Source organism: Dermacentor andersoni, chromosome 3, assembly GCF_023375885.2.
Source record: "Dermacentor andersoni chromosome 3, qqDerAnde1_hic_scaffold, whole genome shotgun sequence".
Taxonomy (NCBI): Eukaryota; Metazoa; Arthropoda; class Arachnida; order Ixodida; family Ixodidae; genus Dermacentor; species Dermacentor andersoni.
In genome coordinates this window covers 214,362,459-214,390,087 of record NC_092816.1, presented here as the reverse complement: position 1 = coordinate 214,390,087, position 27,629 = coordinate 214,362,459, and the positions used below count along the sequence as shown (strand labels likewise).

At 48.3% G+C, this 27,629-nt stretch overlaps 1 protein-coding gene across 1 annotated transcript in view; it reads right to left on the bottom strand.

Moving 5' to 3' along the window:
- Positions 1 to 19,033: 19,033 nt before the first annotated feature.
- The window catches only part of LOC126535802 (testis-specific serine/threonine-protein kinase 3-like), a 291,567-nt gene continuing 282,971 nt past the window's right edge, over positions 19,034 to 27,629 (bottom strand). The window contains exon 9 of the mRNA XM_055072181.2: positions 19,034 to 19,743. Coding sequence (XP_054928156.2) covers positions 19,675 to 19,743 — 69 coding nt within the window. The 3' untranslated portion in view covers positions 19,034 to 19,674. The remainder of the gene's footprint in view (positions 19,744 to 27,629) is intronic.

Here is a 27,629-nt window from a genome sequence, read left to right as displayed (position 1 = left end):
TGGCGCCGACCTTTGCGTGCGCCGTCTTGCGGTGCGGGAGCCCCACATCTTTGTGTAAATTTCGTGTCATTTTAGACGCTCTTCTTGTTGCATCAGGGACAGTGATCAAAGAAAACAATATTATAGTGTAATAAACCACGTTTATGACCAGCGCACTTTTAGATACATCTAAGGGCACACATATAGATCAAAAACATGCATGTAAGAGAAAATGTATCAAACATTCTCAATTTGCTTGAGGAAGTGAAAACTTTCATCTTGAATAAGCCTGTTTCTTTTAATAGCTGCACCAGCCACAGGTGGACCAATCGACTTATCCGAGAAAAGGTATCAAGGCAATTAATTAGGTGGGCGTTAATATAGGTACATGCGTATTGCGTGTCTCTTGTGGACGATGCACGCGGGCGCCCCGACGAAGACGACGAACACTCTCTGGCTCTCGAGCTGTCGGCTGAACTGGCCGACAGCTCGAGAGCCAGAGAGTGTTCGTCGTTCGTAAATCCTTCGTAAATATACTTTGTAAACAGTCTCCAGTTCTTAATACTTCATTCGCGTAAGATTTTGGTGGAGAGTGCCATTCCCCGTCTTCGCCACGGAGCTCCGCAGCGGCCGCATCGTCCTGCTTTCCGCCATGGCTCCCGGTGACACCTCGTCTGCTTCTACTCCTGCGAGCGCGACAACAAAGTACGTTACGGTTACCAAACCCCGCTATCCTGGCATATTCTCTGGACAAGATAATGTCGACGTTGAGGACTGGCACAGCCTATATCAGCGTGTTAGCAGAAACAACCACTGGGACCTTACCATCATGCTAGGGAATGACCTAGTCTACTTGCGCAGAACTCCTTGTGTCTGGTTCCGGACACACGAGGACGAGATCACTAGCTGGGATGTTTTCATGGAGAAGCTCAACGACCTCGTTCGAAATCCCACCGGTCGGCAGCTGGCTACTAGAAAAGAGCTTGCTGCCCGAGTTCAGTCTTCTACTGAATCGTATGTCTCGTACGTAGATGTGTTCGCTCTTTGTCGGAAAATAGACAAGAAAGTGACCGAGGCTAACAAAGTCGGCCACATATTCAAAGGGATCGCAGACGACTTATTCAACTTGTTCGTCTTCAACAATGACTCCACTGTCGACGTCATTGTCAAGGAATGCCGCCGCTTTGAGCTCGCGAAAAGCCGCCGCGTCCTTCCACAGGTCTCCCGGCTCCCACACACGGCTGTGACGCCGTCATGCATTCACCGTACCCCTTCAACATCATATAATGGAAGTATTGGAACAAATTTGCACAGTTCCTTAAATATGAAGGTGCAGTCAACCAGTGATATATATATATATATATATATATATATATATATATATATTACCGTTGGGGCATATATATTCAACTTGCTCTACCCCAGCGATGCAATACGCAAATATGAAAATTCGACTAACTTTATAACCGAAAGAGCCATAAAATTCATTAAATCCCTTCATAATCTAAAGGAATCTCAATGTTTAATTATTTTACTTCCAACAATGCCACAAAGTATATAAATGCACAAATAAACTTCTTACGCAATGAAACCCTTGCAGTAGACTGATAAGATCGCCGGGGTCTACGGGCTCCTGACCCTCTACAAATTTGATGAATAAAGTTTTACAGAACTGAACCTAAAAACAAATTTAGTACTGCAAGCAGACATACAGTGTCAACACAAACCTTGGTGCCCATGAGCGATGGTATTGCGTTCACCATTGAGTGACCCCGGCCTCTGGTACCGCTCACAAGATCACCGTCGCTGAAGTGCTGCGAGCAAACGCCACTCCATTGTGATGGTGCCTACGCAGATGGGTGACCCACTGCGAGACCTAACCTAACCTTACCTAACCCAACCCAACCCAGCCCAATCTAGCCTAACCTAAACCAACTTGACCTAACATACCCTACCCTAACCTAATCTAGCCCAACCTAACTTACCCCAACCTAACCCAACCTAAGCTAACCTAACCTAACCCAACCTAACCTACGTAACCTAACCCGAGGTAACCCAACACAATCTAACCTAACCCAACTCAACCTAACCTAACCAACCTAATCTAACCTAATCCAACCTAGCCTAACCTAACCCAACCTAAGCTAACAATTTTTTTAGGCCACGTTGCCTTGGAAAACTAGTGCACAACTTCAGCGTCAGTGGTCATTACTCTGCACCAACGTCTCAGCTGAAGAGATATAAGGAGCAGTGTGACTCAGCTGTCGGCACTAACGTATATAGTGCAGAACGCACACATTTATTTCTATTTCTGGTGATTTCATCTATCGAGGGCAAGTCGGCCACGTATTTAAAGGGATCACGGACGACTTGTTCAACTTGTTGGTCTTCAACAATGTCTCCACCATCGACGTCATTGTCAAAGAATGCCTCGCGAAAAGCCGCCGCGTCATTCCACAGTTCTCCCGGCTCCCTCACACGGCTGCGACGTCGTCTTGCGTTCACCTTACCGCTTCAGCACCTTTCCTTTTATTGAGCACGTCCCACGTATTGTTCGCCGCGAACTTGAGGCTACAAGTCCTGCGCTGTTCCATTCACGCCCGATTGAACCCACCGTTGCAAAACGAGCCCCAGCGATCTCTCTCATTCAGGCAGTTGTACGGCAACAATTTGCAAACCTAGCTTTTCCTGCTACCTGCTCCTCTCCCGACCTGACGCCCGACCGGAGCCGACAGCTACGCCTCAAAGCGACCTGTATTCCCTTCCCAGATACTTATACCCTTCCGAGACGCTGGCGTCAGCGTCGAGAGCTGTCGCACCTCGTATCGGATCCGCCAATTTTCGGCCCTCGTGCCGGTTCTTTTATCCCTATCCAGACAGTTTCTTCACGAGTGGGTGAAGCAAGTCGTCAGAACCATTTCGATACCAATCTTATACCAATACTTGCCCGGGGTGGCCCAGGAGAGTTTTGGGAACCCTTGACCACGCCGTGTGCCGACCTAGGCCTATCCTGCCTAGCTCGAGTGCGGCCGCCCGCATGCCAGCGCGCAGACGACGGGGCGACCACCCGGCCGCCCGCCGCCGCCTCGTTGCCCATTTCCCGGCTGCCCACCACCATGGAGAACGCTGTCCAAGGAAAGAGGTGACCCCCGAAGAACTTTCGGATGCTTCCTGGTAGATGCCAGGCCTCCGCACCCAAGAGCAACGCCGCGCAGCGTTGCGCCTCGCCGCCGACGCAGACAAATCGCCGCGATCGAAGCAGGCAAGTGCTTCGCCTCCTCAGCTGCGCCGTCACGCTCCACTCCCTCGCCTACCGGCCGACACGATTCACGTCGTCGGCCGCCCCAAAACCCCCGTCGACCTCCCCAAACTCCAGCCTTGGCATTTATACACCGCCTTGCTGCAAGCAGCGAGCCTGCAACACCTCCCACCCGCATCTCGCGACACGGTGCGGATCCACCCGGTCAACAACACCTTTACGCTCAGCGGCGCGGAATAGGCTCGCTCTCAAGCCTACCTCCGCATCAACTCCCTCACGGTGTCCGGCACCACTGTCACCATCCACCTCTACGCCCCACCGCCGGACGACGCCATACGGGGCATACTGTACCACGCCTTCGATGATTTCACGGATGAAGCCATCCTTGACGATCTGCAGGCATGCAATCCTGCACTTTTTATTGTGGGTGCCCGCTGTATGGGCAAGACTCCCCACATCTTGGTCACCCTCCCGGACCCCGTACTACCCCGGTGGATCTTCTACCATGGAGTCCACCTTCGCCTCCTCCTTTTCCACAACAAGGTGGAGGCCTGTTTCAACTGCCGCTCGACTGGCCACCGGACTGACGTGTGCCCCAAGCCACAGCGGACAGGTGCCGTCGTTGCGGTGACACTCCCCCTCCCCCCCCCCCCCCCCCGCTCGAGGGCTCACCCCCGACTTGCACCCCCCCGCTGCATCGTTTGCAACGGGAATCACTCCACGCATAGCTCCAACTGTAAGCACCGGTACGTGCAGCGCCCTCAACCCCCGAAGCAAGTGGCACGCAGGCCTCCGCCGCCTCCACCCTCCAAGACGACCACTGACTTCCCGCCCCTCGCCCCAGCGGCGCCCAAACCAGCCTCTAAGCCCACTCAGTCGACGCGGTCCCGCGGCCCCCCCGGCGCTCCCTCGGCGTCCTCCTCGACGCATGTCGTCACACTGCAGCAAGAAAACGCCTCCCTACTACAGCAGCTCGCTGCACAAACCGCTCAACTTGCGGCACAGAAGACCCAAATTGACTCCTTCCATGCCTAACTGCGAGCTCTTGAAGAGAAGCTCGAGGCAGCCATCACGCTCCTATCCACTCTGCTCTCCTCAATCGCCTCCTCCTCTGACATGGATGTTCAGACTTCCGAAGGAGGCACTAGCAAACGCCGCAGACCCAACACCCCCCTCGCATCTCTCCACTTTTCCGAAGAGGTCCAGGCAGCCATGAAGACGGCCCTGGCGGACCTCGAAAAACCGCTGGATAGCCGTTTCAACTCGATCTACCAGCTTCTCACGGCACAACAAGAAGCCCTCAATGCTATGCGCACGGACCTCACTGCCTATCCCCCCGCCACGTCCTTCCAATCTCTCCAAGAGACGGTCGATAGCCTTCAAACTTCCATGCTCGCAACCATTCGAGCCAAGCCACCCCTCCACGTCCGCACCACCTCATCCCCTGCCGCTCGACCCTCGCAAGCACCAGCCGAGGCAACACCTTTTTCTTCGGCTAATAATCATGGCTGACCGTTCTGTCGTCACCGTTTGGCAGTGGAACTGCCGTGGTTTTCGCCCCAAGCGTAACCACCTCCTTCTACACCTTCAACAACTCGACCCCTCGGTCTCTCCTGACGTCATCGTACTACAGGAGACTCACGCCACAATTTCCATCACGAATTACGTCGCCCACGACCAAATGGCTCATCACCCTCTGCCCCATCCCGCCACGGCCATCCTCACTCGGCGGACGCTCACGGTCAATCGAGCCGATCTGCCCTTCCCTAGTGGTCTTTATCGAGGTCCTACCTCAGTGACGTGAAGACCCCTCTCTTTTTATTTTTAATGTTTACAGCCCCCACGCGTCACCAAAGACTTCTCGCTCGTTGTTCTGATCCGTGCCGCTGCAGCGAGAGCAGCCAAATCCACCCTCGTCGCTCTCGGCCACTTCAACGTCAGGCATCCGGGCTGGGGTTACTCCAAGGCCGATGGCCCCGGCACGATGCTGTGGCAGCTCGCACACGACCTGCACCTCTCCCTGCTCACCGACTACACGCAACCCACGCGCATCGGCAACAGCATGTGCCGCGACACTACTCCGGAGCTCAGCTTTTGCCGTTACGTGCACGACGCGCGCTGGTCCAATACGCATCAGTCCCTGGGCAGCGACCACTACGTCCTCGCCATTCAAGCCCGTACCTCCCCGTGCAAGCCGCGCCCACACGCGACCCGCTATACGGATTGGGATGCGTTCCAAGCCCCCCGGCTGCACTCTGCCGCCCCCGACATCGAGGACCTTTCGATATGGACCGACCAGCTACTGGCGGACCTCGACGGGGTCACCGCCTCGATCCCCACCACGGAGGACCATCCGGCAATTGACTCCCGCCTCGCCCACCTGTTAGCCGCTCGCATGGGCCTCACCAACCGTTGGCATACGCAACGTCACAACCGTCACCTGCGCCACCGCATCGCATACTTCGATCGCGAGATCGATCATCACACCACTGTGCTCGCCCGCCAACAGTGGGCGCAGCTTTGCTCAGGCATATCCGGTCAGTTGGGCTGCAAGCAATCCTGGCATCTCCTCCGCCACCTCCTCGACCCTGCTTCCGCCAAGTCAGTCGCTCGGCAACAATTACAACGCGTTGTCCGGGTCTACCCCGGCGACACACCGTCGCTGATAGCAGACCTGGCCGCCAAAAACCTCCAGCTGCCACCACCTGGCACCTCTTCTCCCCCTCTCGCGTCCTACTCCGGGGCCCCCAACCCCGAACTAGACGCCGCTATCACGGAAGCTGAAATATACGCGGCGCTACACAAGCTCCGCACCTGCTCCGCCCCCGGTCCAGATCGCATTCCCAACAAACTTCTCCAAAATCTTGACGCCTCTTCGGTCGTTGCCCTGACTTCGTTCCTGAATGAGTGCTGGCGCTCCGGCAACCTCCCCCAGTCGTGGAAAGACGCTCACGTAGCTTTCATCTCGAAGCCGGGCAAGAAACTCACAATCGAGAACCTCCGGCCCATCTCACTCACTTCGTGCGTCGGCAAGCTCATTGAGCATGTCGTCCTAGCTCGCTTGCAACCGTACACGGACGCTCACCACCTCCTTCCCCACACCATGATTGGTTTCCGCCCCCACCTCTCTACACAAGACGTCCTCTTGCAACTCCACCACGACCTTCTCGATCCGCCTACCTTCTCGAACACTAAGGCTCTCCTTAGCCTCGACCTTCACAAGGCGTTCGACGTCTCCCATTTGGCTATTCTTACCGAACTCGCCACCTCAACCCCGGCTCTCGCACCTACCACTACATTCGCTCATTCCTCACAGCCCGCACGGCCGAAATCATCGCGGGAGATCTCTCGTCTCCCGCATACTTGGATCTCGTGGTACCCCTCAGGGCGCCGTCTTGTCGCCTTTCCTTTTCAATCTCGCCCTTCGCTCACTTCCCGACAAGCTCGACCGTATCCCCGATCTCAAACACACCCTGTACGCGGACGACGTAACTCTTTGGGTCACGTCAGGCTCCGACGGGCACATTGAGCAGACGTTGCAATGCGCAACTCACGTCGTCACAAGTCACGTGCACGTGACCAGTCTCGCTTGCTCGGAGGCCAAATCGGCCCTCCTCCTCATGCGGCCCCCCGACCAGGGTCGCCGCAAGACGCCTCCCGCCGCCATCACGATTCACGCCAATTCCACTCCCGTTCCCGTTGTCTCGCATCTCCGGGTGCTCGGGCTGATACTACAGTCAAACCGCCATAATGCTCACACCAGCGACCAGCTCTCGCTTTCGGTTCAGCAAACCGCGCGCATGCTCGCTCGTGTCCGAGCGCGGCGCATGGGCATGCGTGAACACGATCTCCTCCGCCTAGTCGACGCTTTCGTCGTTTCCCGTCTCACGTATGGCCTTCCTTATAATCGTCTTCTCAAATCGGAACGCGACAAGGTCGACGTCCTCATCTGCCGCTGCTGCCAACACTTTGGCAGCAGCGGTAGCGACCCTGGCACATTGGCTTACATTCCCCTGTTCTACGCAGATTCTTGACGGCTCTTGTGTCTCCGGCGGTAGTCTTCGTGGCGCTACCTACCCTTTTCGTCTTTGGTGCTGCATCGTTCCCGTGTTACCTACACGTGCGGATTCCTCAGCCTGGCTGCTATCGACAGCTGGTAGCGTCGACGATTTCTGCCACCGGGTGCCACTGCCGTCCCGATTCCTCGCTATAAAAGCCGCCGACGTGAAAGACAACGGCACTTTGGCAGCAGCGGTAGCGACCCTGGCACATTGGCTTATATTCCCGTGTTCTACGCAGATTCTTCGACGGCCCTTGTGTCTCGGGCGGTAGTCTTTGTGGCGCTGCCTTCCCTTTTCGTCTTTGGTGCTGCATCGTTCTCGTGTTACCTACACGTGCGGATTCCTCAGCCTGGATGCTATTGACAGGTGATAGCGTCGATGATGTCTGCCACCGGGTGCCACTGCCGCCCCGATTCCTCGCTATAAAAGCCGCCGACGTGGAAGACAACGACACTTTGGCAGCAGCGGTAGCGACCCTGGCACATTGGCTTACATTCGCCTACTCTACGCAGGTTAGTTCACGTCTTGTAACATTCGCTCTTTAGTTCATTTCATGTTGTCTACTCTACCGCTGCTGCCACTCGAGTGTGCTTCTCTGTGTTTCCGTATCCTGTTCCCATGGCAACTGTAGGCACCTGTTGCTCATGCAACGAAGCTGTGAGCTCAGATGAAATGTCTGTGTCATGTGGCGAATGTAAGGGGCTCTTCCACATTGGGACATGTGCTGGCTTATCGGATAAACAATACAAGAAAAAATCTGAATCGGCTAAACAAAAGTGGACTTGCTCTGCATGCAGAGTCGCAGGAAAGGATAGTGAAGACTCAAGCGGGAAGTCGTCAGCTGATGAACTAACTGATATAAGGTCGCTTTTAGCGAACATAAGTCAAAAGTTGGATGAGTTCTTGCCGCTCAAAGAGACTGCCAGGCATTGAGTGGTCGGTACAACTAATGTCTGATAAGTATGACGAAATGTTGGCAGGATTGGCCGCGCAAGAAAAGGACACGAAAGAAATCCGGAAAAGGCTTGAACACCTTGAACAACGCTCTCACGCTAGTGACGATGCGACGGAGAAGTTAGAGGCGGATCTTTATGAGCTGGAATGGAGAAATCGCAGGTTCAACCTAGAAATTCATGGTGTTAGTGCAGCTGACAATGAAAATTTGCTTGAAAAAGTGAATTCTCTTGCCACATTGATTGATTTCCCTGTACTTAGTGAAACCGATGTCACTGCCCTTCACCGCCTTCCATGCAAAGCCGGCCACATTCCTGGTATAATTGTGAGGTATCTCAGGCAATCTGTTCGAGTCCGGTGGCTGGAGAGCCGCTCAAAGCTATGGGAAAAGAAATCTAAGGTATTCTTTCAGGAAAACATGACCAGTTACAACCGGCAACTGCTTCGAGAGGCTAAAGACTGGGCTAAAGCGAATGGGTACAAATTCGCGCGCCACAGGAATGGAAAGATCTTGCTGCGAAAGACCGATAACGACTCTGTGATCATAGTGCGTCACAGGTCAGACTTTCCTTCCTGAGCCTGCTCTCTTGTGAGCGTACTGAAGCTGATCATTCCCACTTAGATGGCTACTGATAGTCCCTTCTTTCCGCATGAGGTAGATAATCTTGTCTCAAATCAACATGCTGGTTTATTGAAGTGTCTTCACCTTAATGTTCGTTCGCTCTATAACAAAAAAACAGATATCGATGACTTTATCAATGGTTTTCATTTTTTGTTTGATGCTGTAATGCTCAGTGAAACTTTGCGCAGAGATGGTCGTGACGTGCCTAAGTTTAGACATAATCAATCGTTTTGTGTGAACCGAATGAACCGCCGTGGCGGCGGTGTTTTGCTGTTGTTGAAAGACCATGTAAGTTGTGAATTGCTTCCCGACTTTTGTGTTTGTTGCGAAGATTTTGAAATGGTAACTGTTCGTGCGAATGAGTACATATTTTCTGTTTGCTACAGGCCTCCAAATGGAAATGTTTTTCAGTTCCTTTCTTTTTATGAACAGTTGCTGTCTTTTACTGCAGAAAATAGCACTTACTTGGTGCCCGCTGGTGATTTTATTATCGACATGCTGACCACTTCTACACCACAAAAGACTATGTTAAATATTTTAGCTTCAAATGGTTATGAAAATTTAATCCGTACGCCAACAAGGATTACATCCGAAAGTGAAACATTGTTGGACTTGCTCATCACAAATGCTGACATTGAAAATGCTACTGCCGGGGTGATGTCACACGATCTTAGTGATCACCTTCCTGTATCTCTTTTTCTAAGAAAACACAGCTTTAAACAGAACAAGAAGCATGAGTATATCCTATGTCAAAGCATTACTGAAACACGTCTAGATAGCTTCAGAGACGAACTTCTACGGTGCGACCTTAAGCAAATTTCAGAAATAGTTAACGTCGAAATCGCGTATTGCAAGCTTATTGATGAAGTCTCTCGAATATATAAGAACCATTTTCCAGAAAAAAAGCTCAGGCTCAGTAAAAAATTACGGAAGCCGTGGATAACCCCCGAATTGCTAAAACATATTAGTTACAAAAACGCGCTCTATCACAAGTTCGTCAAGACTAAGGATCCAAGTATATTAAAGGAATACAAGTCGTATAGAAACAAGCTAAATAAGGAACTAAAATCCCATAGAAAGTCCTATTTTCATGCAGAATTTGAGGGTTGTTTGAACAAACCTGATACCTTATGGAAAAAGTTAAATGATGTCTTAAATCGTCGAAAATCAGCTCCGCGAATACAAACTCTAATACTTGGTGGAAACGAAGTATCGGGAAGTGCTCTTGCAAATGTTTTTAATGATTACCTTGTAAACTTTTCTGGTGGTAGTGCGTCGTCTGATACTAGTGAATTTATGCCAAACAAATTCCTCTTCCCTCTTTCTTCATCCCTTTCCTGAGCACGAGGTGACATCAGTTTTCCTTTCACTGAAAAATAGCTCAAGTTGCGATGCAGAAGGCATGCAGGTTCGCCCTATCAAGTATGTGCTTGATATCATTTCCCCGTACATTACCTATATTTTTAATTTGTCTGTGTCAAGCGCTATCTTTCCTAAACGGATGCAAATAGCCAGAGTGTCTGTATTGTTCAAGAAAGGTAACGTTAATGATACTAAAAATTATCGACCCATTCCTATATTACCAGTTTTTTCCAAGGGTCTAGAAAAACTAATACTAATGCAGGTTTCGAAGTTTTTTGACAAGCACAGCCTAATTTCTCCAGCCCAGTTTGGATTTAGAAAACGACAGTCTACAGAATTAGCACTACTCCATCAAAAAGAATTTATTTTATCGCAATTTGAAATTAAAAACATTGTCCTTGGTATTTATATTGATTTTACTAAAGCATTTGATTGCATCCTTCACTCGCTTCTACTTGATAAGCTTGAAACCTACGGTATTCGAGGGCACTGTGGAAGCCTTATAAAGTCTTATCTTGATAATCGCTATCAATATGTTGAAATTAACAATAGCCGCTCAAATTTGAAGCATATCACCAAAGGCGTTCCTCAGGGTAGTATTCTTGGCCCGGTCCTGTTTATCATATATATAAATGACTTAGTGAATATCTATAAATATGCGAAATACGTAATGTACGCAGACGACGCCAGTATATTTTTTTCGTCACCTGACTCTAGTAGCCTTGAGAATAAAGCTAACACTGCTCTGAAAAATCTTCATGTGTGGTCAAAACAAAACTGTCTACAAATGAGTATAAACAAAACAAAAGCAATAATCTTTAGGCCCAAATCTAAGCAAATAATCAGTTCCATCAACCTTGCTTATGACGATCTAAACCTAGAAATTGTAGATAGTTTTAAAATACTTGGCGTTATTTTCACACAAAATATGCTATGGGACATGCACATAGAATCGATATTGAGCAAATTATCTCGTGTAGTTGGCATGATGGTGCGGCTGAGACCTCTTTTACCTTACAGAATCAAAGTTCTCATTTATAACACCTTATATTTTTCTACACTTTATTATTGTCTGCTCGTGTGGGGTACCACATCACATACGAATCTAGAAAAGATACATATACTTCAGAAAAAATTTTTTCGAGTACTATTTAACCTGCCTTACAATGCCCACACATCAGACTTATTTCCGATAGCAAATATAATACCCGTGTTTAACCTTTATAACTACAAGTTAAGTCAAGCTTTCAAACGGGAGATGAAAGAGAACTTAAAATTTCTTCATGAGTTATCGAATCTCACCAGAAACACGCATTCTTACATCACAAGGTGTACGGAACAGTGGAAGGTGGTCACTCCGCGTGCCAATTACTCTACACAAAAGATGTCATACACACTACCAACACTTTTAAATTTGTTTCTGAAGTCAGGTCTTGATATTTATATAACTGGTGTACGAGCTTCACGTGAACGTTCTGTCACTCAATCTTTCTGAAATAATTGAAGAGCGTTTTTCAGGTAATTTGTGTTTTTCCGTTTATTTTTGTGCATATTTCACATATAGTCAATTGCTATGTATATATATATGTCTCCTGTTCAATCGCTGTTTGCCTTGTAAAGGAGGCTGCGGGCTCTAGTCAAGTCGCTTGACTCTAAAGCGACGTTTACCTGCAGTCTCCTCCATCACTGATGGAAATAAAGAAGTTATTATTATTATTATTATTATTATTATTATTATTATTATTATTATTATTATTATTATACAAGACTGCTCTCGGCCTTCCCCCCAACGCGTCTACGGCGCATCTCCTCTGCCTGGGAGTCCACAACACGCTCGACGAACTGATCGAAGCTCACCGCACCGCTCAGGTGCAACGCCTTCATCGTTCGCCGACCGGCCGCTACATCCTCTCTTCAATCGGTCATGACACCTCTTCTCACCCGCCAGACCTGGTCTCACAACCGCATGCTATTTGGGCAGCCTTTTCTATCAAGCCGCTACCCAAGAATATGCTCGCGGGACACCACGATGCCCGTCGCCAAGCCCGTGCGGCCATGCTTCACGCCAAGTACCCCAACCACCCGGCCATCGCCTACGTGGATGCGGCCCGATAAGCCTCGCCCGGGGACGCCTTCGCAGTCGTCTCCGGCTCGCCCTTCTCGGCACCCTCGGGGCCGACAATCACGGCCGCCACTGTTCGAACGCCCTACGTCGTCGAGGCTGAGGAGGCGGCCATCGCTTTAGCCGCCACCTCAACCGACGCCAGCGTCATACTCTCCGACTCCAAGCACGCCATCTCAATTTCACCCGAGGTCTCGTCTCGCCTACCACCTTACGGCTCCTTCGCCCACTCTTACTGAAGGACGAACCGCGTCACATCGAACTGGTCTGGGTCCCCGCCCACACGGGCCAGCCCGGCAACGAGTCGGCTCACTAACGCGCTCGAGGATTCGTCGACCGAGCGGTGGGCCCCTCCGCGTCGGACGCCCCGGCGCCGGAGCCCCTGGTCCGCTACCACGACATTACCCAGCACTAGCCTCGAACGGTACGCCTACCCACCTCCACATGGCAGTATTCTCAAGCGGTCCGAGATCGCCTGGACCCACCGTTCCCCCTAGTGTATTCGCACATCCACCCTGGTGTCATTGATCCACGCTGCTGCCTGTGCGGCGACGTTGCCTCCTTGAACCACATCCTCTGAGGCTGCCCGGAAGACCCCCCGCCCGCCGACTTCGTCTCGCCACCCCCCACCGACGAACAATGGGAGGCCCTTCTCTCCAGCACCGACTGAGACATCCAAACGCGGGTCCTGGCACGAGCTGAAGACGCCATCGTGATGCACAACCTGGAAGTCCACGTAGCTGAGCCTCCCTTATCCCTTACCCCTTCTAATAATAAAGTTGACACTCACTCACTCACCCAACCCTTCCGAGTGTAGAACTCCAGACGACAAGCCCATTTGCTTCCTTTGCCTGCGCATTGGCCATGTCGCTCGCCACTGCCGCACTTCCCGGACGTTGCCGTATTCGAATTCCCTTTCCCCGTCTCCTCGACCAATGCCAACCCGCACCGCTACTCGCCTCGCCGTATGCCTCCTACCTCTGACGTATCCGTCGATGATAGTCGTCCTGCTCGCTCGCCGTCACCTCAGCGCCGTCTGTCCCCATCGCCCTAGCCACGCCGCTATTCGTCGCCGACTAATTATGGACCCTCCCGGTCGGAAAATTAGACCATGCAGCTCCTGGGGGTAGTGCTGCATTTCTGCGTCGTGTCTAAATCCTCCATTGACGCTTCCAGCGAACCAGAACTTAGTGTTCACGTCGACGGTGCCCCTTTGACAGCTGAAAAGATACTAGGAACTAGGTTCCATAATGAGTTGTCACCTCCTTCGTCGACTGAGGAAGGTCCTCGCGCCTGCTACTGCACGAGCCGTATGCGTGGCCGATGGTAGCACTGTTGACGTCCCTGGAATGTGTACTTCAGTTGTAAGTATCGCCGACAGCCATGTTCTTGGTATTTTTACAGGGCTGACCAATTGTCCGCATGACCTAATCCTCGGAGTCGAATTTCTTACGGCGTATTCAGCTTTCATCGACTGTCCTACCTGTACACTTTCCCTCGAACTTCCTCTACTCGCGCGTATTTGTGCCGAATGGCCGAATAGCTTTAGTACGACCGCGTTCGTCGGCCTGCCGCCTAAAACCTTGGCTTTCGTCGATTTGCTATTTTTTCCTGTGCACGATGGTGATTACGTCGCCATCATTTTTTGTATATTTTAGTAAAAGCTCATTCTAGCTTTTAACGTCACGTAGTAGTGACGGGGAAGAAAGCAGCAAAGCTCTGAGTAACGAAACTGGTGTTTTATTGGGCGAACCTGCGCACTCAAATATAGGCCACACTCAAGGAACAACGACAGCGGTGAACACAGTGGGTAATCGTTGAAAATCTGATGAGCGAGTAAAGCGCGTCAGCTTTTATACATGAGCCATGAAACGTTCCGGAGTAATCGCTGGGGCCCACGCGTCTTTCAGAAATTTCTACACCATTCGCGTCGCGCAGACATCCAATGAGATAACACAAGGTTCGGCGACAACAGACAGCGGATAGAAGAATCTACACCATTCCAGAAACCTCCGATACATGAAGGCGTGTCCTGCGCTGAACGATAAAATTTGTTAAACGGTGAAAAGCGACCACGCGCTAAAGATAAACAAGTGGAAGTGTAAATGCCCCCCTCACAAAAGCCATCGTCCTGCTGCTAGAAATAGGAGACTGAAACGCTAAAACACACTTATCAAACAAAAGTAACAAAACAAAGTGAAAGGTAACACAGTCCAAAAAAGTCCTAAGTTCATCTACGCAAAGTCCCCAAAGTTCATTAGCGCTGATTCAATGGCTTAAGTCGCACAACAAGGATTACTTCAGGTCGAGCGCGGTTCCGCTGTGAAGGAGAAATGCCGTCTGGCACGACCTGATAGTCCACTTCGCCAATACGTCGTATGATCTTGTAAGGTCCGAAATAGCGTCGCAATATTTTATCACGGAGTCATCGTCGGCGTATCAGGGTCCAAACCCAAACACAGTCGCCGGGCTGGTACTCGACCTAGTGTCGTCAAATGTTGTAGTGTCGGCTGTCGGTCCTCTGCTGGTTCCTGACCCCCAGGTGGGCGAGCTGTAGGGCTTCTGCGGCGCTCTAGAGGTAGACGGCAATGCCAAGATTCTCTTCGTCGGGGACGTGCGCCAGCATAGCATTGAGAGCAGTCGCCGGATTCCTGCCGTAAACCAGCTTGAGCGACGGGATCTGTGTTGTTTCTTGCACTGCCGTGTTGTAAGCAAAGGCACGATGGCAGGACCGCGTCCCACGTCTTGTGCTCTACGTCGACGTACATTGCAAGCATGTCGGCGAGGGTCCGTTCAGGCGCTCCGGGAGACCACTCGTCTGCGGGTGGTAGGTATTTGTTCTCCTGTGGCTTGTCTGGCTCTATTACACAGTGGTTTGGGCTAGCTGTGCTGTAAAGGCCGTTCCTCTGTTGGCGATCAGGACTCCTGGGGCACCATGTCGCCGTAGGATGTTCTCGACGGAAAATTTTGCCACTTCGGCCGCGCTACCTTTCAGCAGAGCTATAGTTTGAGCTAAGCGGGTGAGGTAGTCAGCCGCCACGAAGATCCACTTATTTCCGGATGTTGAGGTGGGAAACGGTCCCAACAAATCCATCCCGACCTACTTAAAAGGCCGGAAAAGAGGCTTAATCGGCTGCAGTAATTTCGCTTGCCTGGTTGGTAGTGTCATGCGTCGCTGACAGTCTCGGCATGTATTGACGTAACGGGCGACGTCGGTGGTCAGGCGTGGCCAGTAATACCTTTCCTCTATCCTCGACAGCGTCTGGGAGAATTCGAGGAGCCTAGAGGTTGGATCGTCATTTAGGGCGTGTAGTACTTCTGGACGCAGCGCTGACGTAACAACAAGAAGGTAGTGGGGTGGACTGGTGAGAAGTTCTTCAGGAGTACGTTGTTTAGAAGCATGAACAAAGAGAATCCGCGCCTAAATGACCTAGAAACAACGTCGGTATTCCCTTATTAATACTGCACAAGGCCTTTTAACTCCGGGTCTGCTCGTTGCTGTTCAGTGAAGTCTTGCGCTTATCATTTCAAGGAAGGCATCCTCATCCTCGTCGTCTTGCGGCTGCGGGTCAATGGGGGCGCGTGAGAGGCAATGGGCGTCAGAATATTTTCGTCCGGACTTGTAGGTTACAGCGATTTCATTCTTACACTTTGAGGCTCCACCGCGCCAGCCACCCCGAGGAGTCCTTTAATGTATCTAGCCAACACAATGCGTGACGGTCGCTGACGACTTTGAATGGCCTGCCATATAGGTAAGGGCGGAATTTTTCTGTAGCCCAAATGATGGCGAAGCATGCCTTTTCAGTCGTAGAATAATTGCCTTCCGCTTTTGACAGCAACCGACGGTAAGCTGTCACCCGTTCAAGTCTGTCTTCCCTCTGGACTAGGACGGCACCGAGGCCTAGGCTACTGACGTCAGTTTGGATTTCGGTATCGGCGTCCTCGTCGAAGTGCACAAGAACCGGCGGCGACTGTATGCATCTTTTTAGTTCTTGAAGTACGTCGGTCTGTGGCGTCACACTTGGTTAGACGTGTCAGCGGCTCAGTGATGCGTGCAAAGTCCTTGACACAGCACCTGTAGTAGGCAGGCATGCCAAGGACTCTACGCACTGCCTTCTTGTTCTTGTTATGAGAGCTTTAGGTGCTACTGCCATGAGTTCCATAAGCTTTATGTGCCACTGTCGCTGCCATAATTATTTTGCAGTTGCGAGGCCGTGACCCACAGCAGTGTCCACATAACGGAGGAGCCCTCCCAAATGAATCAACACGACATCTGGATGGTCTGGATGGTCGGGTCAGGTATGTATGAAGTTTCCGTGTTCCAAAAAGTAGGGTCTCGGTATCATTCGTGAATAGGCCTTCAAGACTGTGTACAGCTGTGCGTTTATCTAGTTGAATTACTCAAAGCGGACCCGGACCATGAGAAAGAAATTTACCGAAGAATAAGAATGCGTTGTAGTGTATACGGCAAGCATTACCAACTCCTGACTGCGAGCTTACCACTGTCGAGGAATCGAAATGTGCAACCATTGCCTCATGCCGGTGTAATATAGGGCGCAGAATCTTGGAGGCTAAAAAAGAAGTCGTAGAACAAGTGAAGGACTGCGCAAAGTGAGATGGAGCGAAAAAATGCAACGCGTAAATTTAAGAGAAAGGAAGAGAGCGGTGCGGATCGGAGAGAAAACGGGGATAGCTGATAATGAGAGAAATAAATGGAGCTGGGCAGGCTGTGTAAGGCGTAGGGTAGATAACCGGTCGATCCTTAGAGTTACGGAATGGATGGCCGAGGAAAGCAAAACGGAGTCGAGGGTGGGAGAAAATTAGGTAGGGTGATGAATTGTGGAAATTTGCGGATCGCAACTAGGAATCAGCCATCGTTAGACAGGGGCAATTGTAGATCGCTGGGAGAGGCCTTCTTCCTCCACTGTGCATACAAATAGGCTGAAGACGATTATGATAGTTTATGCGGGCTACGTGAAAGATATTGGTGCTATTCGTGTGTGTTTCTCTTCGTGTGTGTTTCTCACCGTGTTGACTGCCTCGTGCGAAATGTGTAGATGCAGGAAGAGCGTGCAGGACACACGCGACCGAACGACGACAGACTCAACACTAAAACGTAGGGCCTGATGGCTGGATAATTCCAGATAGCAGCACATGTGGATGCTTGCCTCTATTGGAGGATTGCTTTGCTCCGTGTAGGCACAGAAAATAGATTATAGGATTGCTGACAAGTAGAGTTCACTTGTGAGATCCATTGAAGTAGGCACACACACATCGTCTGCAAAATAACAGCGAATATAGCTTATATCATTACGTTTTAGAAGTCACATATAAAGATCTATTTTACATGACGTCATCCTCCATCACGGCGCACGCCGGCAGCTGTTCACTGATCTCGGCCGCACATTCTTGACCTGAGTAGTTGAAGACACACTTCGCTCAGGTTCTGCCGAGCACAACCTTTCCACCACCTACCACTAGCAGACAAACGATTGACGGAGCGGCTCAATCGCATGTTTACATAAATGCTGTCTGTGTACGTTTCCAAAGACCGCAGTGATTGGGACAGCACGACATCCTTAGTTTCCTTTGCCTATAATTCGTTCAGTGACGAGAGCGCTGGCTTTCCGCTCTTTTGCCTCCAGTTCAGCCGCCATCCTTCATTGCCCTTTGACACGCTCTTTTCTACCTCGACGAACACTCCAACTAAATATGGCCAAGAGGTCTATGACCAGGCTCGCAAGGCACGCCCGATTGCCGGCTCCCAACTCACTGAGTCTCAGGCCGCGCAGAACTTCCGGCACCCCAGCCGACATCGGGACGTTCGATTTCCTTCTAGATGCGTTGTCCTCCGGTGGACACCATGTCGCCGAGACGGCTTATCTGAAAAGCTGCTGCCGCGCTACACAGGACCCTACACAATATTGCGTCAACTTAGCAATGGGAACTACGAGATTGCTCGGCTGGACTCACGCGTCCCTACAGACGTTGTGCATGTGTCCCGGCCTTACTTAGCTGCGAGTTCGCCTCCCTTATAGTTAAGCGCTTTACAGGCAGGGGTTATGTTAAGGCGCAGCCAAGAGTCGCACAATTAAGAAGACGATTTGACGTGTAGAGGTAGAATCGGTCTCGGCAGCCATCTTCTTTATGCAGCGTTGTCTCTCTTGTAAATATTGTAAATGCAGCTTTATATGCGACTTCTGCAACGTAAAAATATTAAGAATCAATGTTTAAGTACGTGCGGGCAGCTAAGCGCTAAACGCAGCACCTCGTGACGCTGAGGTTAAGGAAGGATTGCAAACCAACAAAACGCCACGTCACTTATACGGCAGCGACTCCGGCCAGCGGGTAATCGTCGCCGCTGGAATGCGGAAATGTACGACGACGATATGTGGCGAGCACATCGCAAAGCCCGAGCAGGCGCAGCAATACGAAGCTCGCGTGTGCATCACAGCATACGTCAGAGGTTTTTGCGATCGCGTGTCCAGCTGTGTACATTCGTTCTCTGGCACATCTCGCTGCTCTCTGAAACCAAAACTTGGACTGATCGCTACAAACAAGGCTCCACATAATTGCCTGTCAAGCTCTTAAGTAAATGAGGTTTCGTGCCGTGATTACTGGGCTATTAGCTACTTATTAGAACAGAGAAACGCGATCAAAATTTTTTGGGTCAGTACTTTTTTAATAGCGGAAGCTACAAGAATCGATGAACCTGTCCCGTAATGCTAAAGCACTTCCTCGATTTCTTCTTTAGAGAAAGAAATGTAGTTTCTTGCTGCTACATTTAGTGAGCGCCTCTCTTGTGGATGCACTCGGGTGAAGCTTCATGATCCTAATTAACCTGGAGAAAGTTATCGCTTGTGTGTGTCCGGCCTTCGGTCCCTGTCACACGACTTCCCGGCTAAATACTTTGGCAATTATTTCTTTACCGACCAAACTCTGCCCTTTGAAAGTGTACAAGCAGCGGTTATTGTTTTATGTAAAATTATATGTGTTCTTGCAATCGCGTTCGTTCCTAGGCGACAGGCGCTTTCCTGCCCAAGTGGATAGCAGAAATAGCGCTTGCGCATTTAATGAGCCCGAATCCAGTGCCGAAATCGCTTTCTCTGAAGAAGCAACCGCCATGAAGCTGACGCGATTGCAGGCACAAAACTCTCCGCCGTCTCGTAGTCGCTCCAGCGGCGACTGTCACGCGAGAGCCTTGGATCCAGCGTGGCTGGCCCTGGCTTCGTAGCTGGTCGGTTTATTGCGGCGGCGCCGCATCCAGCTTGTCGCTGCCCGTGCTCCCGCCGCTCGCCTTGCTGACTGCGCTGTTCTAGCTCTTTTTGCTCGCGGCGCTCGAGCTGCTGGCTTCGTTGTTGGTCTGCGAGTCCTTGCCTGCAGCCTACGCGACAAACGACAACGTCTGTACAAGAGCAGTACCAGGCATCGCGTGACTAGGGGCCTGGCCATGAGAGGTCATTTGCGTGCGATGGCAATGCTGGTTAGACAGATTTAATCCTTATTCCATTTGCAGTGATTAAATAATATCCCCACATTTTTATGCATGATGCGTTCCCATGAATTAAAATATCTCGTTATTCGACTTCATAATTACGCGTTCCAATTTAAGCTAGCATTCTATATGGAGTAAAGAAAAAACCTATACAAATAAAGCTGAGGAAAAATCCAGCACACACAGCGCTGCAGCAGTGTGAAAACCAATTAAGTAGGAATAAAAAAAGCGTATAAACAGATGTGCTAGAATAATGTACTCTCACATTGCATCATGGTGCAGATACAAGATACCGAGCCGATACGTAATTCAGATAAAGATACAATATACTAGCAAACAAATTTTATATGATAGGATACTTGCCTTTTGCATCTGAAGATATATTTATACAAAAGTCAAATCAAATGTGTTATTTTCAATATATCGTATCATTGAATAACATTGCATTGCAATAGCATTTAATACCTACAAATGTGTCTGCAAAATATTCGTTTGTCACAACACCGCACTTACCTCCAGCGCACACATCCAGCGACATTTCTATGTTGCGGCACATGTTTTCACGCGAAAGCAACGAGAACTCTCAGAAGCAATGGTTAGTAAAGGCACGTGTGAATCGCTGCAGAAGTTGTCCTGAAAAAACCAGGCCAGCTTGTTACATTAACTGTATTTGTGCAAGAAAGTTTCGAAGAAAACGTAAAAATAATGAGTGAAAGTTTAGTACTTGGACAATTACTTTCGTGGGAACTTATTTGGCAACATTAATCCATTATACTGTCCAACGAGATAATGGCGACTCTAAATGGTACCTCTTAAGAAGCATTCTGGTGCAGCAAAGGGGCAGAAACCACAGAAGCACCGTGGACAGGCGCACTGTAGATCGACACTGGTGTTTTGAGTACAGGTCTGCTGAAATGGAATGACACTCTTGCGTGCGTTCTAGCTTTGCGCCTCAGTAGGATGTGGGGCATCCAAGAGGAGTGAAGAGGAGGAAAACGACGTGTGGCTGGCTAGCTGGATCTCGACAGGCAATCATCCGATCAAGGCCGTTGGGACTAAATCTGCCTGACCTTTCAATATCTTCCTATTACTGCCTTCTGTATTCACGTCCGTTCCCCTCGAAATTGACTTCTTTAGGCGTTCAGCCACAGTGGCCACTGCTACACTAGAATACCCTGCTTATAATAATGATTATCGAGTGCATATGTACTGCCTTGTTGACCCAAACTTATCTATGTCGGCGCCTACTTGAACTGTGTTCTCTTGAATATGTATCCTGCCCCTTTCCGGCAACATCCTCAAATGTGAGGCTAGCAGTATGTTCAAATAAATAAATAAATAAATAAATAAATAATAGGTGCCGGACCTGTGCATTAAAGCTGGTGCTCATTTAGTGCATGCACGATCTTGTGAGGGAAGACCTATGGCACGACATGGCAATTCCGTTTTTTTTACTATTTTGGAATGCTTGAATTGCTTGGATTGCGGCTTGCTTGAATTGAAAGTTTAACAATGTCTTCGAAGATCTGCGGGAGTATTGCCAACACACGTGATTTTTTTCGAAGACCAAGGAAATGTCTAGATACTGTATTATGGGTCTCTGAGCAAATTCCTTGGTTAACTTTAATCCTCCTCCGTTAGGTTAAATTGTTCACTTACTGAGGTACCAGCGGAATCAAATTCGTAGAATCAAGTACACGTAGACCGGCACGTGTACCTGTATGGCAAGTGGTCCTACCATTCCAGAGCATGCGCAGATCAGTTTTGTGTCTTCTTTTTTTCCGCCTCAGTGCTTCCTTCAGTTAATAGTCGGCGTTCGTGTTGTCCACTTCTCTTCTCCTGTGTCCGTGTCTGCACGCCTTACCCCTTCTTTGCATTATGAATCCTTATCAACTAGCTCAGCTTTCTGTAGTTCTAAGCATCATTTCTAATAATCTGAGCCCTTTTCCTTGTTCTCCTACTTATCTGCACAATCCTGCTTCTTTAGCTCCCTAATTGTGACATGTACCTTCGGCGCTAGACGTATGTCCTGGTTTACTCGTAATGGTGTCGTCCCATTGGAAGTTGAAATGATTTGCAGCTTCCTTCAACCATCAACTGAACAGGCCAGGAGTATTGGCTTTATTCTAGCCGCTGAATCGCGGCGCCAAGTCAGGTTTTACCGGGAGTGTTTAAAGGTTCGTTGCTTGGCCCTGGGAGACTGTGGACATTGGCCTTTACGCCGATTGGAACAGGTTAGTCGACCAGCACGCGCAGTTCTTGTGGGGGATGAAACTTCCAGAGCTTTAACAAAGAGGAAACCCGTTTTTAATATTTCACCGTCAAATAACGTACTGGTTCTCGGAGACGCCATGCTATGTAATACCCATTGCAAAACCCTTGCTTTATGTCGTAAACACTGTTTTAAGCCTAACATAAAACTCATTGACGTTTGAAGCCTACCGCGCTGCATAACCAGGTTTGTGCCGGGTGAACAACGCTCGCGCTGTATTTCATAGTGCATTGCAAGCATAAAACCGTCTAATAATCATATTAAGACGTTTGACCCTGTCTGACTATTGCTTAATTATTTTGTAGAGCATAAACTTACACCAATAATATCGGACAACGAAGGTTATTTCGCAATTATGCCAGATGACATGTTTTCAGTAACTTTCTTTCAGTTTTCAGCATCGCTAATACGACTTGTCCATCTTCGTTCCCCGAACTTGTAACCGACCATTTTTTTAAATAATTATTTCTGACGATGTTTTCCTATCTTATAAAAACCCACCCCTTATGTAATGCCCCTACGGGGGACTTTTAAGGTAATAAACTGAACTGAACTGAACTGAGGCCTTCGGCAGTTAAGCAACGTGCAGTTGATCCTTGTGAAGATATAATCTAGATAGGATTGTCTGTAATGTCAAGAAAGCAAAATCGCTCACCTTAGAACTGTTTTCCCGGCGAAGACCCACAAGCAAGAGATTCCTTTTCGTGCTGTAGTGCCAGAAAAAGGGATGGCAGGTCTATGTGGCTAGTTACCTAGAACTGCTTAGTTTCGCTAGTTTTTCCAGACCCCTTTAACTTGTGTAATTCTCAGGCATTACTTCAGCTTTTGACATAGAGAAATTCTGCTGATTGTACAGCACTTAGTACAAATTTCGAAGACTTGTATTACTCCTTGCCATATGACGGGTTGTTAAACTCCGTAAATGAGTGCATTAAAGAACCAGTGCAAGAGTCCGCTTTTATAGATAAATGCAGTGCTTCCACGGGTGCTTCTCTAGAAATTCTTTCAATGTACTTTAAGTCCACGCTGGCTGGGTGGAGAGATGGCGTGTTTCTTCAGAAATCAGGAATTCGTATCGCTTCAAAGGTTAACCCTATTCATGGTGATATGATTACCTGATTTTCTGCAATAGGGACGGATTTAATTCCGCTGTTACCTTAGTAAGAGAGCAATTTAAACTAAATGAAGCAGGATTAAAGTTTACCAAAGAATTTCCTGAGAGACACGTAGTAAAGTTTCTAGACATTTCCTTGGTGTTCGAGCAAAATACCGTGTGTTGACAGTATTCTCCTAGATATCCAAAGCCATTGTTAAACTTTCAATCCAAGCATTCCAAAGTAGTATAAAACGCAATTGCCATGTCATACCTTAAGTCTTCTCTCACCAGAACGTGCATGCACAAGATAAGCGCCAGGTTCTTTTTTTTTCGCAGCTACGGTGCCTATTAGAAGCAGGGTATCCTAGTGCAGCAGTGGCCACTGTGGCTGAACGCCTTCAGCAGTCAATTTCGAGGGAGACAGATGTAATTGCAAAAGCCAGTAATAGCAAGAAAATAGTAGTGGCTATTCCTTACATTCATTCAGTATCGCACAGGCTTAGAAAATTTGCTAGTAGATATGGCGTTAATGTTTTAACGTTTCCCAATAAGCTAGGTAAGATATGCGCTGCTGTGCAGAGAAAAAAGAAGCAGGTGAAAGACAAAAAAAAATAACAGATATTTGTCCAGTGAGGCACATCAAGAACAACAAGTTTGCTGACTGTCGTATGTGTTGTGTACATAAAGTTCCCTTTAACTCTGGCTATTTCAACGTAGGGCTAATGGGGCGGTGTATCAATCAGAGACTTATGGAACATAGACGGTCGTTACGCGGCCGATCGCCTTGTAATCTGTGCTTACATTGCCAAGACTGCCAAGGTTGCAGCTGCACGCCGGAGTTAGATGAATGCGCAATATTGTACAGGCATAGAAATGAAGATACGCGTCTTATGGACAAGGCATGGCATATCAATAATGGTGGAAGTGCGAGCGCGAGTCAGCCTTCGGTTATCTTACGTAAGGAAGAGATCAAATGCCTTAACATTTACCTCTCACGTAGACGGGCACGTGTACCCAATTGACACGTGGTGCTACCATTCCAGAGCATGCGCACGAGTTTTGTCTTCTTTCCTTTTTCCGCCTCAGTGCTTCCTTCTGATGATAGTCGGCGTTCATGTTGTCCACTTCTCCTGTGTTCGTGTCTGGAAGCCTTACCTATTCTTTGCATTATGAATTTATTCTAGGCTGGCACTCTCTCTCTGACGCGTCTGCTTTCATCTCGTACCAACAGTGCCTCGTTCATTTCACAGATATCGATAATTTCGACTACTTGTACCCATCGCACCATGGAGTCAGAACTGATGATAGTTGTGTGGTTCCACCTGGCTACGAGTAGCAGCTTGCAGTCCGCTCTGACTTCACCAACGGGGCCGTTTTAGTTGTGCCTTCAGCACATTGCCTATCCAAAGGGCTTGCACTAGAACCCAGCCTTGTTCGCTTCACCAAAAGCATGGCCACTTTGTCTGTACTTAACACAACCAATGAGCCCATATTGCTTCCAAAAGGCGCTGTTCTCACATGCATCGTAGACCCTGATCCTCTCCGTGCTTGCCTTAAATACGGAAGTTGGACAACCACGTACAGCTTTAGATATTTTTTCCGGCTTCCGTTCTTGCTAGCGCCATCAGCACCGAATTGACGCCACAGCAGTTAATGGCATTGTTGTTCAAGCATACAGCCTCCTTCGACGTGCATTCTCTGCTTCTAGGACAGACTTCTATGACGGCTCCTCACATACACAAAGAGAAAACTTCTGTCCTGAGTTGTGGCTCATGCTGAGCGCAATAGTACCTCTTGATTATGTAAGTTATTTGTGCTAGGTAAACTTTCGAGGATACTGATTGTTGTATTGTTTCTGTAAAATGCCAAAACCGACTCATGTTGTTATTTGGGACGTTGCATAACAATACATGGTCACCAGTTCCGTACAACCACGTAGTGCACCGGACGCTGCGGTTCCAGACGTACTGCACCCACCACGGAAGGCTAGAAAATACCCACATTAGCACAGCAGAGAAGTGGCTACGCCAGGCGGCTCGACTGACAAATGCAGAAGCGTCATTCAAAACACACGAAATCATTATACACTTCTGGCTGCGTTTTCTCTCATTCCTCTTTAAATGAAAAGACGTTGAGTCATAAAATACTTTCATAAACAATGGCTAAATTTCTTAATTTTCGCTTTTCGTTCCTCTTTGGCGGTCGTCTGAGGTCTCTCTCGGCAGATCGCTTAATTTCTCAACTCCTTGCACTTTCTAAAAACTGTTTGTTGATTACTGGGAGTCACGAAAGTTCATTTACACATAAATTTCCAAGTCACTAATGTTGTGGGCTCACAGTGGAATTATTCTATCTTTGATGTTACGTTAATCTACCAAGTAGCTTTGTCGTACACTGAAACATATCCACCCAATGCACAGTGGGCACGTAAATTATGAATGTCTGTTCGTGCTTTCTACATTGCTCCGGTGTTTCATTAACCAAGCAATAATCATATGGCATGTATGCACCAGCAAAAAAGTCGCAACGGGGCTAATGTTAATGGTCAACAAGAGGATAGAGATACAAACCAAAAATATTTCCCATTGTGCGGTATAGCCAAAGGTTCACTTTGAATTTGAAAAGAAAACTGACATCCCGGTATGACGTGAGAATTTCTTTGGGCACCAAATGAACTGCGTAGCAGTTGTGCTAGAGTACACAACAAAGCAAAAATTCACGCTATATTGGAGCTGCAGTGGAAAGTTAAGCACACAAAATGTTTTACTTCACACACCATTATTGTAGCTTATCATCAGCTCATGTAGCAGGGGTAGCATGCATTGGGAAGACAAGCCTTTGCAGTAATGTTACCTTAAGGTGACACCAAAAAAAGGTAGACACCAAGAACATGTATTCCCACTTGGTTGCCAACATAGTATTGTGAGGATATTTTTCACTCTACAAACAACCACTGTGGTGGATAATCATAAAGGCCAAAGCAAAAGCATTTAAAATTAGAGTTATGTGTCAGTCAACCTTCTCTGATTTCCAGTATTTATAAACACTTCTTTCTGTATATGTGTGCCAAGCCATAAAGAGACTTTACGTAAGTCAGTCATTCTCGGTAAGTTAAAAATGAGAACATAGAAAATCGCGAGAACTTTACATGAGGGATGGCTAAATGTGGCACCTAATCTAGCTTATTCACCAGTTTACGAGGGTAGATTACAGGAGGTACGTAATCTGCTGTTACAGGATGAGTTGTCATGAGTGAAAGAATCCTTCCTGATGTATTTCATATATTTTTGTGTATTTTGCGCTTTATGCACCATGTGTATTGTTACAGCTGCGTGTGTGCAGCTGGGTGTAGTTTACTTATCACCGGTTCTGCTTCCTTCCTTCTCCTTGTCATTCATGCACTATTTGTGCCGTAACAAAATACAGCTATCTGTGCTACATATGTTGTGAGCGTGTATGCTTGATGGCAAGTTTTGTATTAGTGCTTATTGCAATCTATCAAATTATCAGTGTCAGATATTTTACTTAGTCCTGAAATTTTTGTAAACATAATTAAAATGTTTAGTGTAAATGTTGCTGTATTTCATTTCGTAATATTGTCAGTTGTGAAATTATTAGGCTATGGTGTTGGGCTGCTGAACACGAGGTCACGGGATCGAATCCCGGCCATGGCGACCGCATTTCAATGAGGGTGAAATGCAAAAAGACCTGTGTACTTAGATTTAGGTGCATGTTAAGGAGCCCCAGGTTGTCGAAATTGTCGAAGTCCGCAACTACGGCGTGCCTCATAATAAGAAATGGTTTTGACACGTAAAACCCCATTATTTCGCAAATTTTTAGGCACTGTTGCACATTGTATGAAAGATAAATATTGATGCACAAGTTTTTAATGTGGTGTATTTTCAGATCAAATTTCAACTCAAGCTAAGAAACATGCACGAGTTGTGAGGGGAATGTACCAGCAAGGGTACCATAAGGTCGACAGCCGTTTTTACTGATAAATTGGATTATTCATTGGCAACCACTTACTTTCAGCAATCATATTATATGCATAGATAACGTATTCTAAGTTAGAATATTGTTTTCATTGCACTTCATTATCTGTGTCTCATTTTTACATCAATGTAGCTCTTTTGATGCGTTATGTATAGCTTATTCGCTTAGGAGGTTAAATCGTAAGCTCTAAATAAAAATACGTCTGCGAGAACAGTGAAATAGGTATAACTTATAAAGCTTTTGACATATCATAATATATTTGCACTATGGTGAGTCGAACTTTTGCATGAGTTACATACTATTCATGGCGCCATTATGGTTTTGAGTGGCATTGCAGTGTCATGCATATGCAGCTTCAAGGTGCGTAGTGAAATTGTAAGACTGTTCTGCTTGGTTGGCCATTGATTCCAG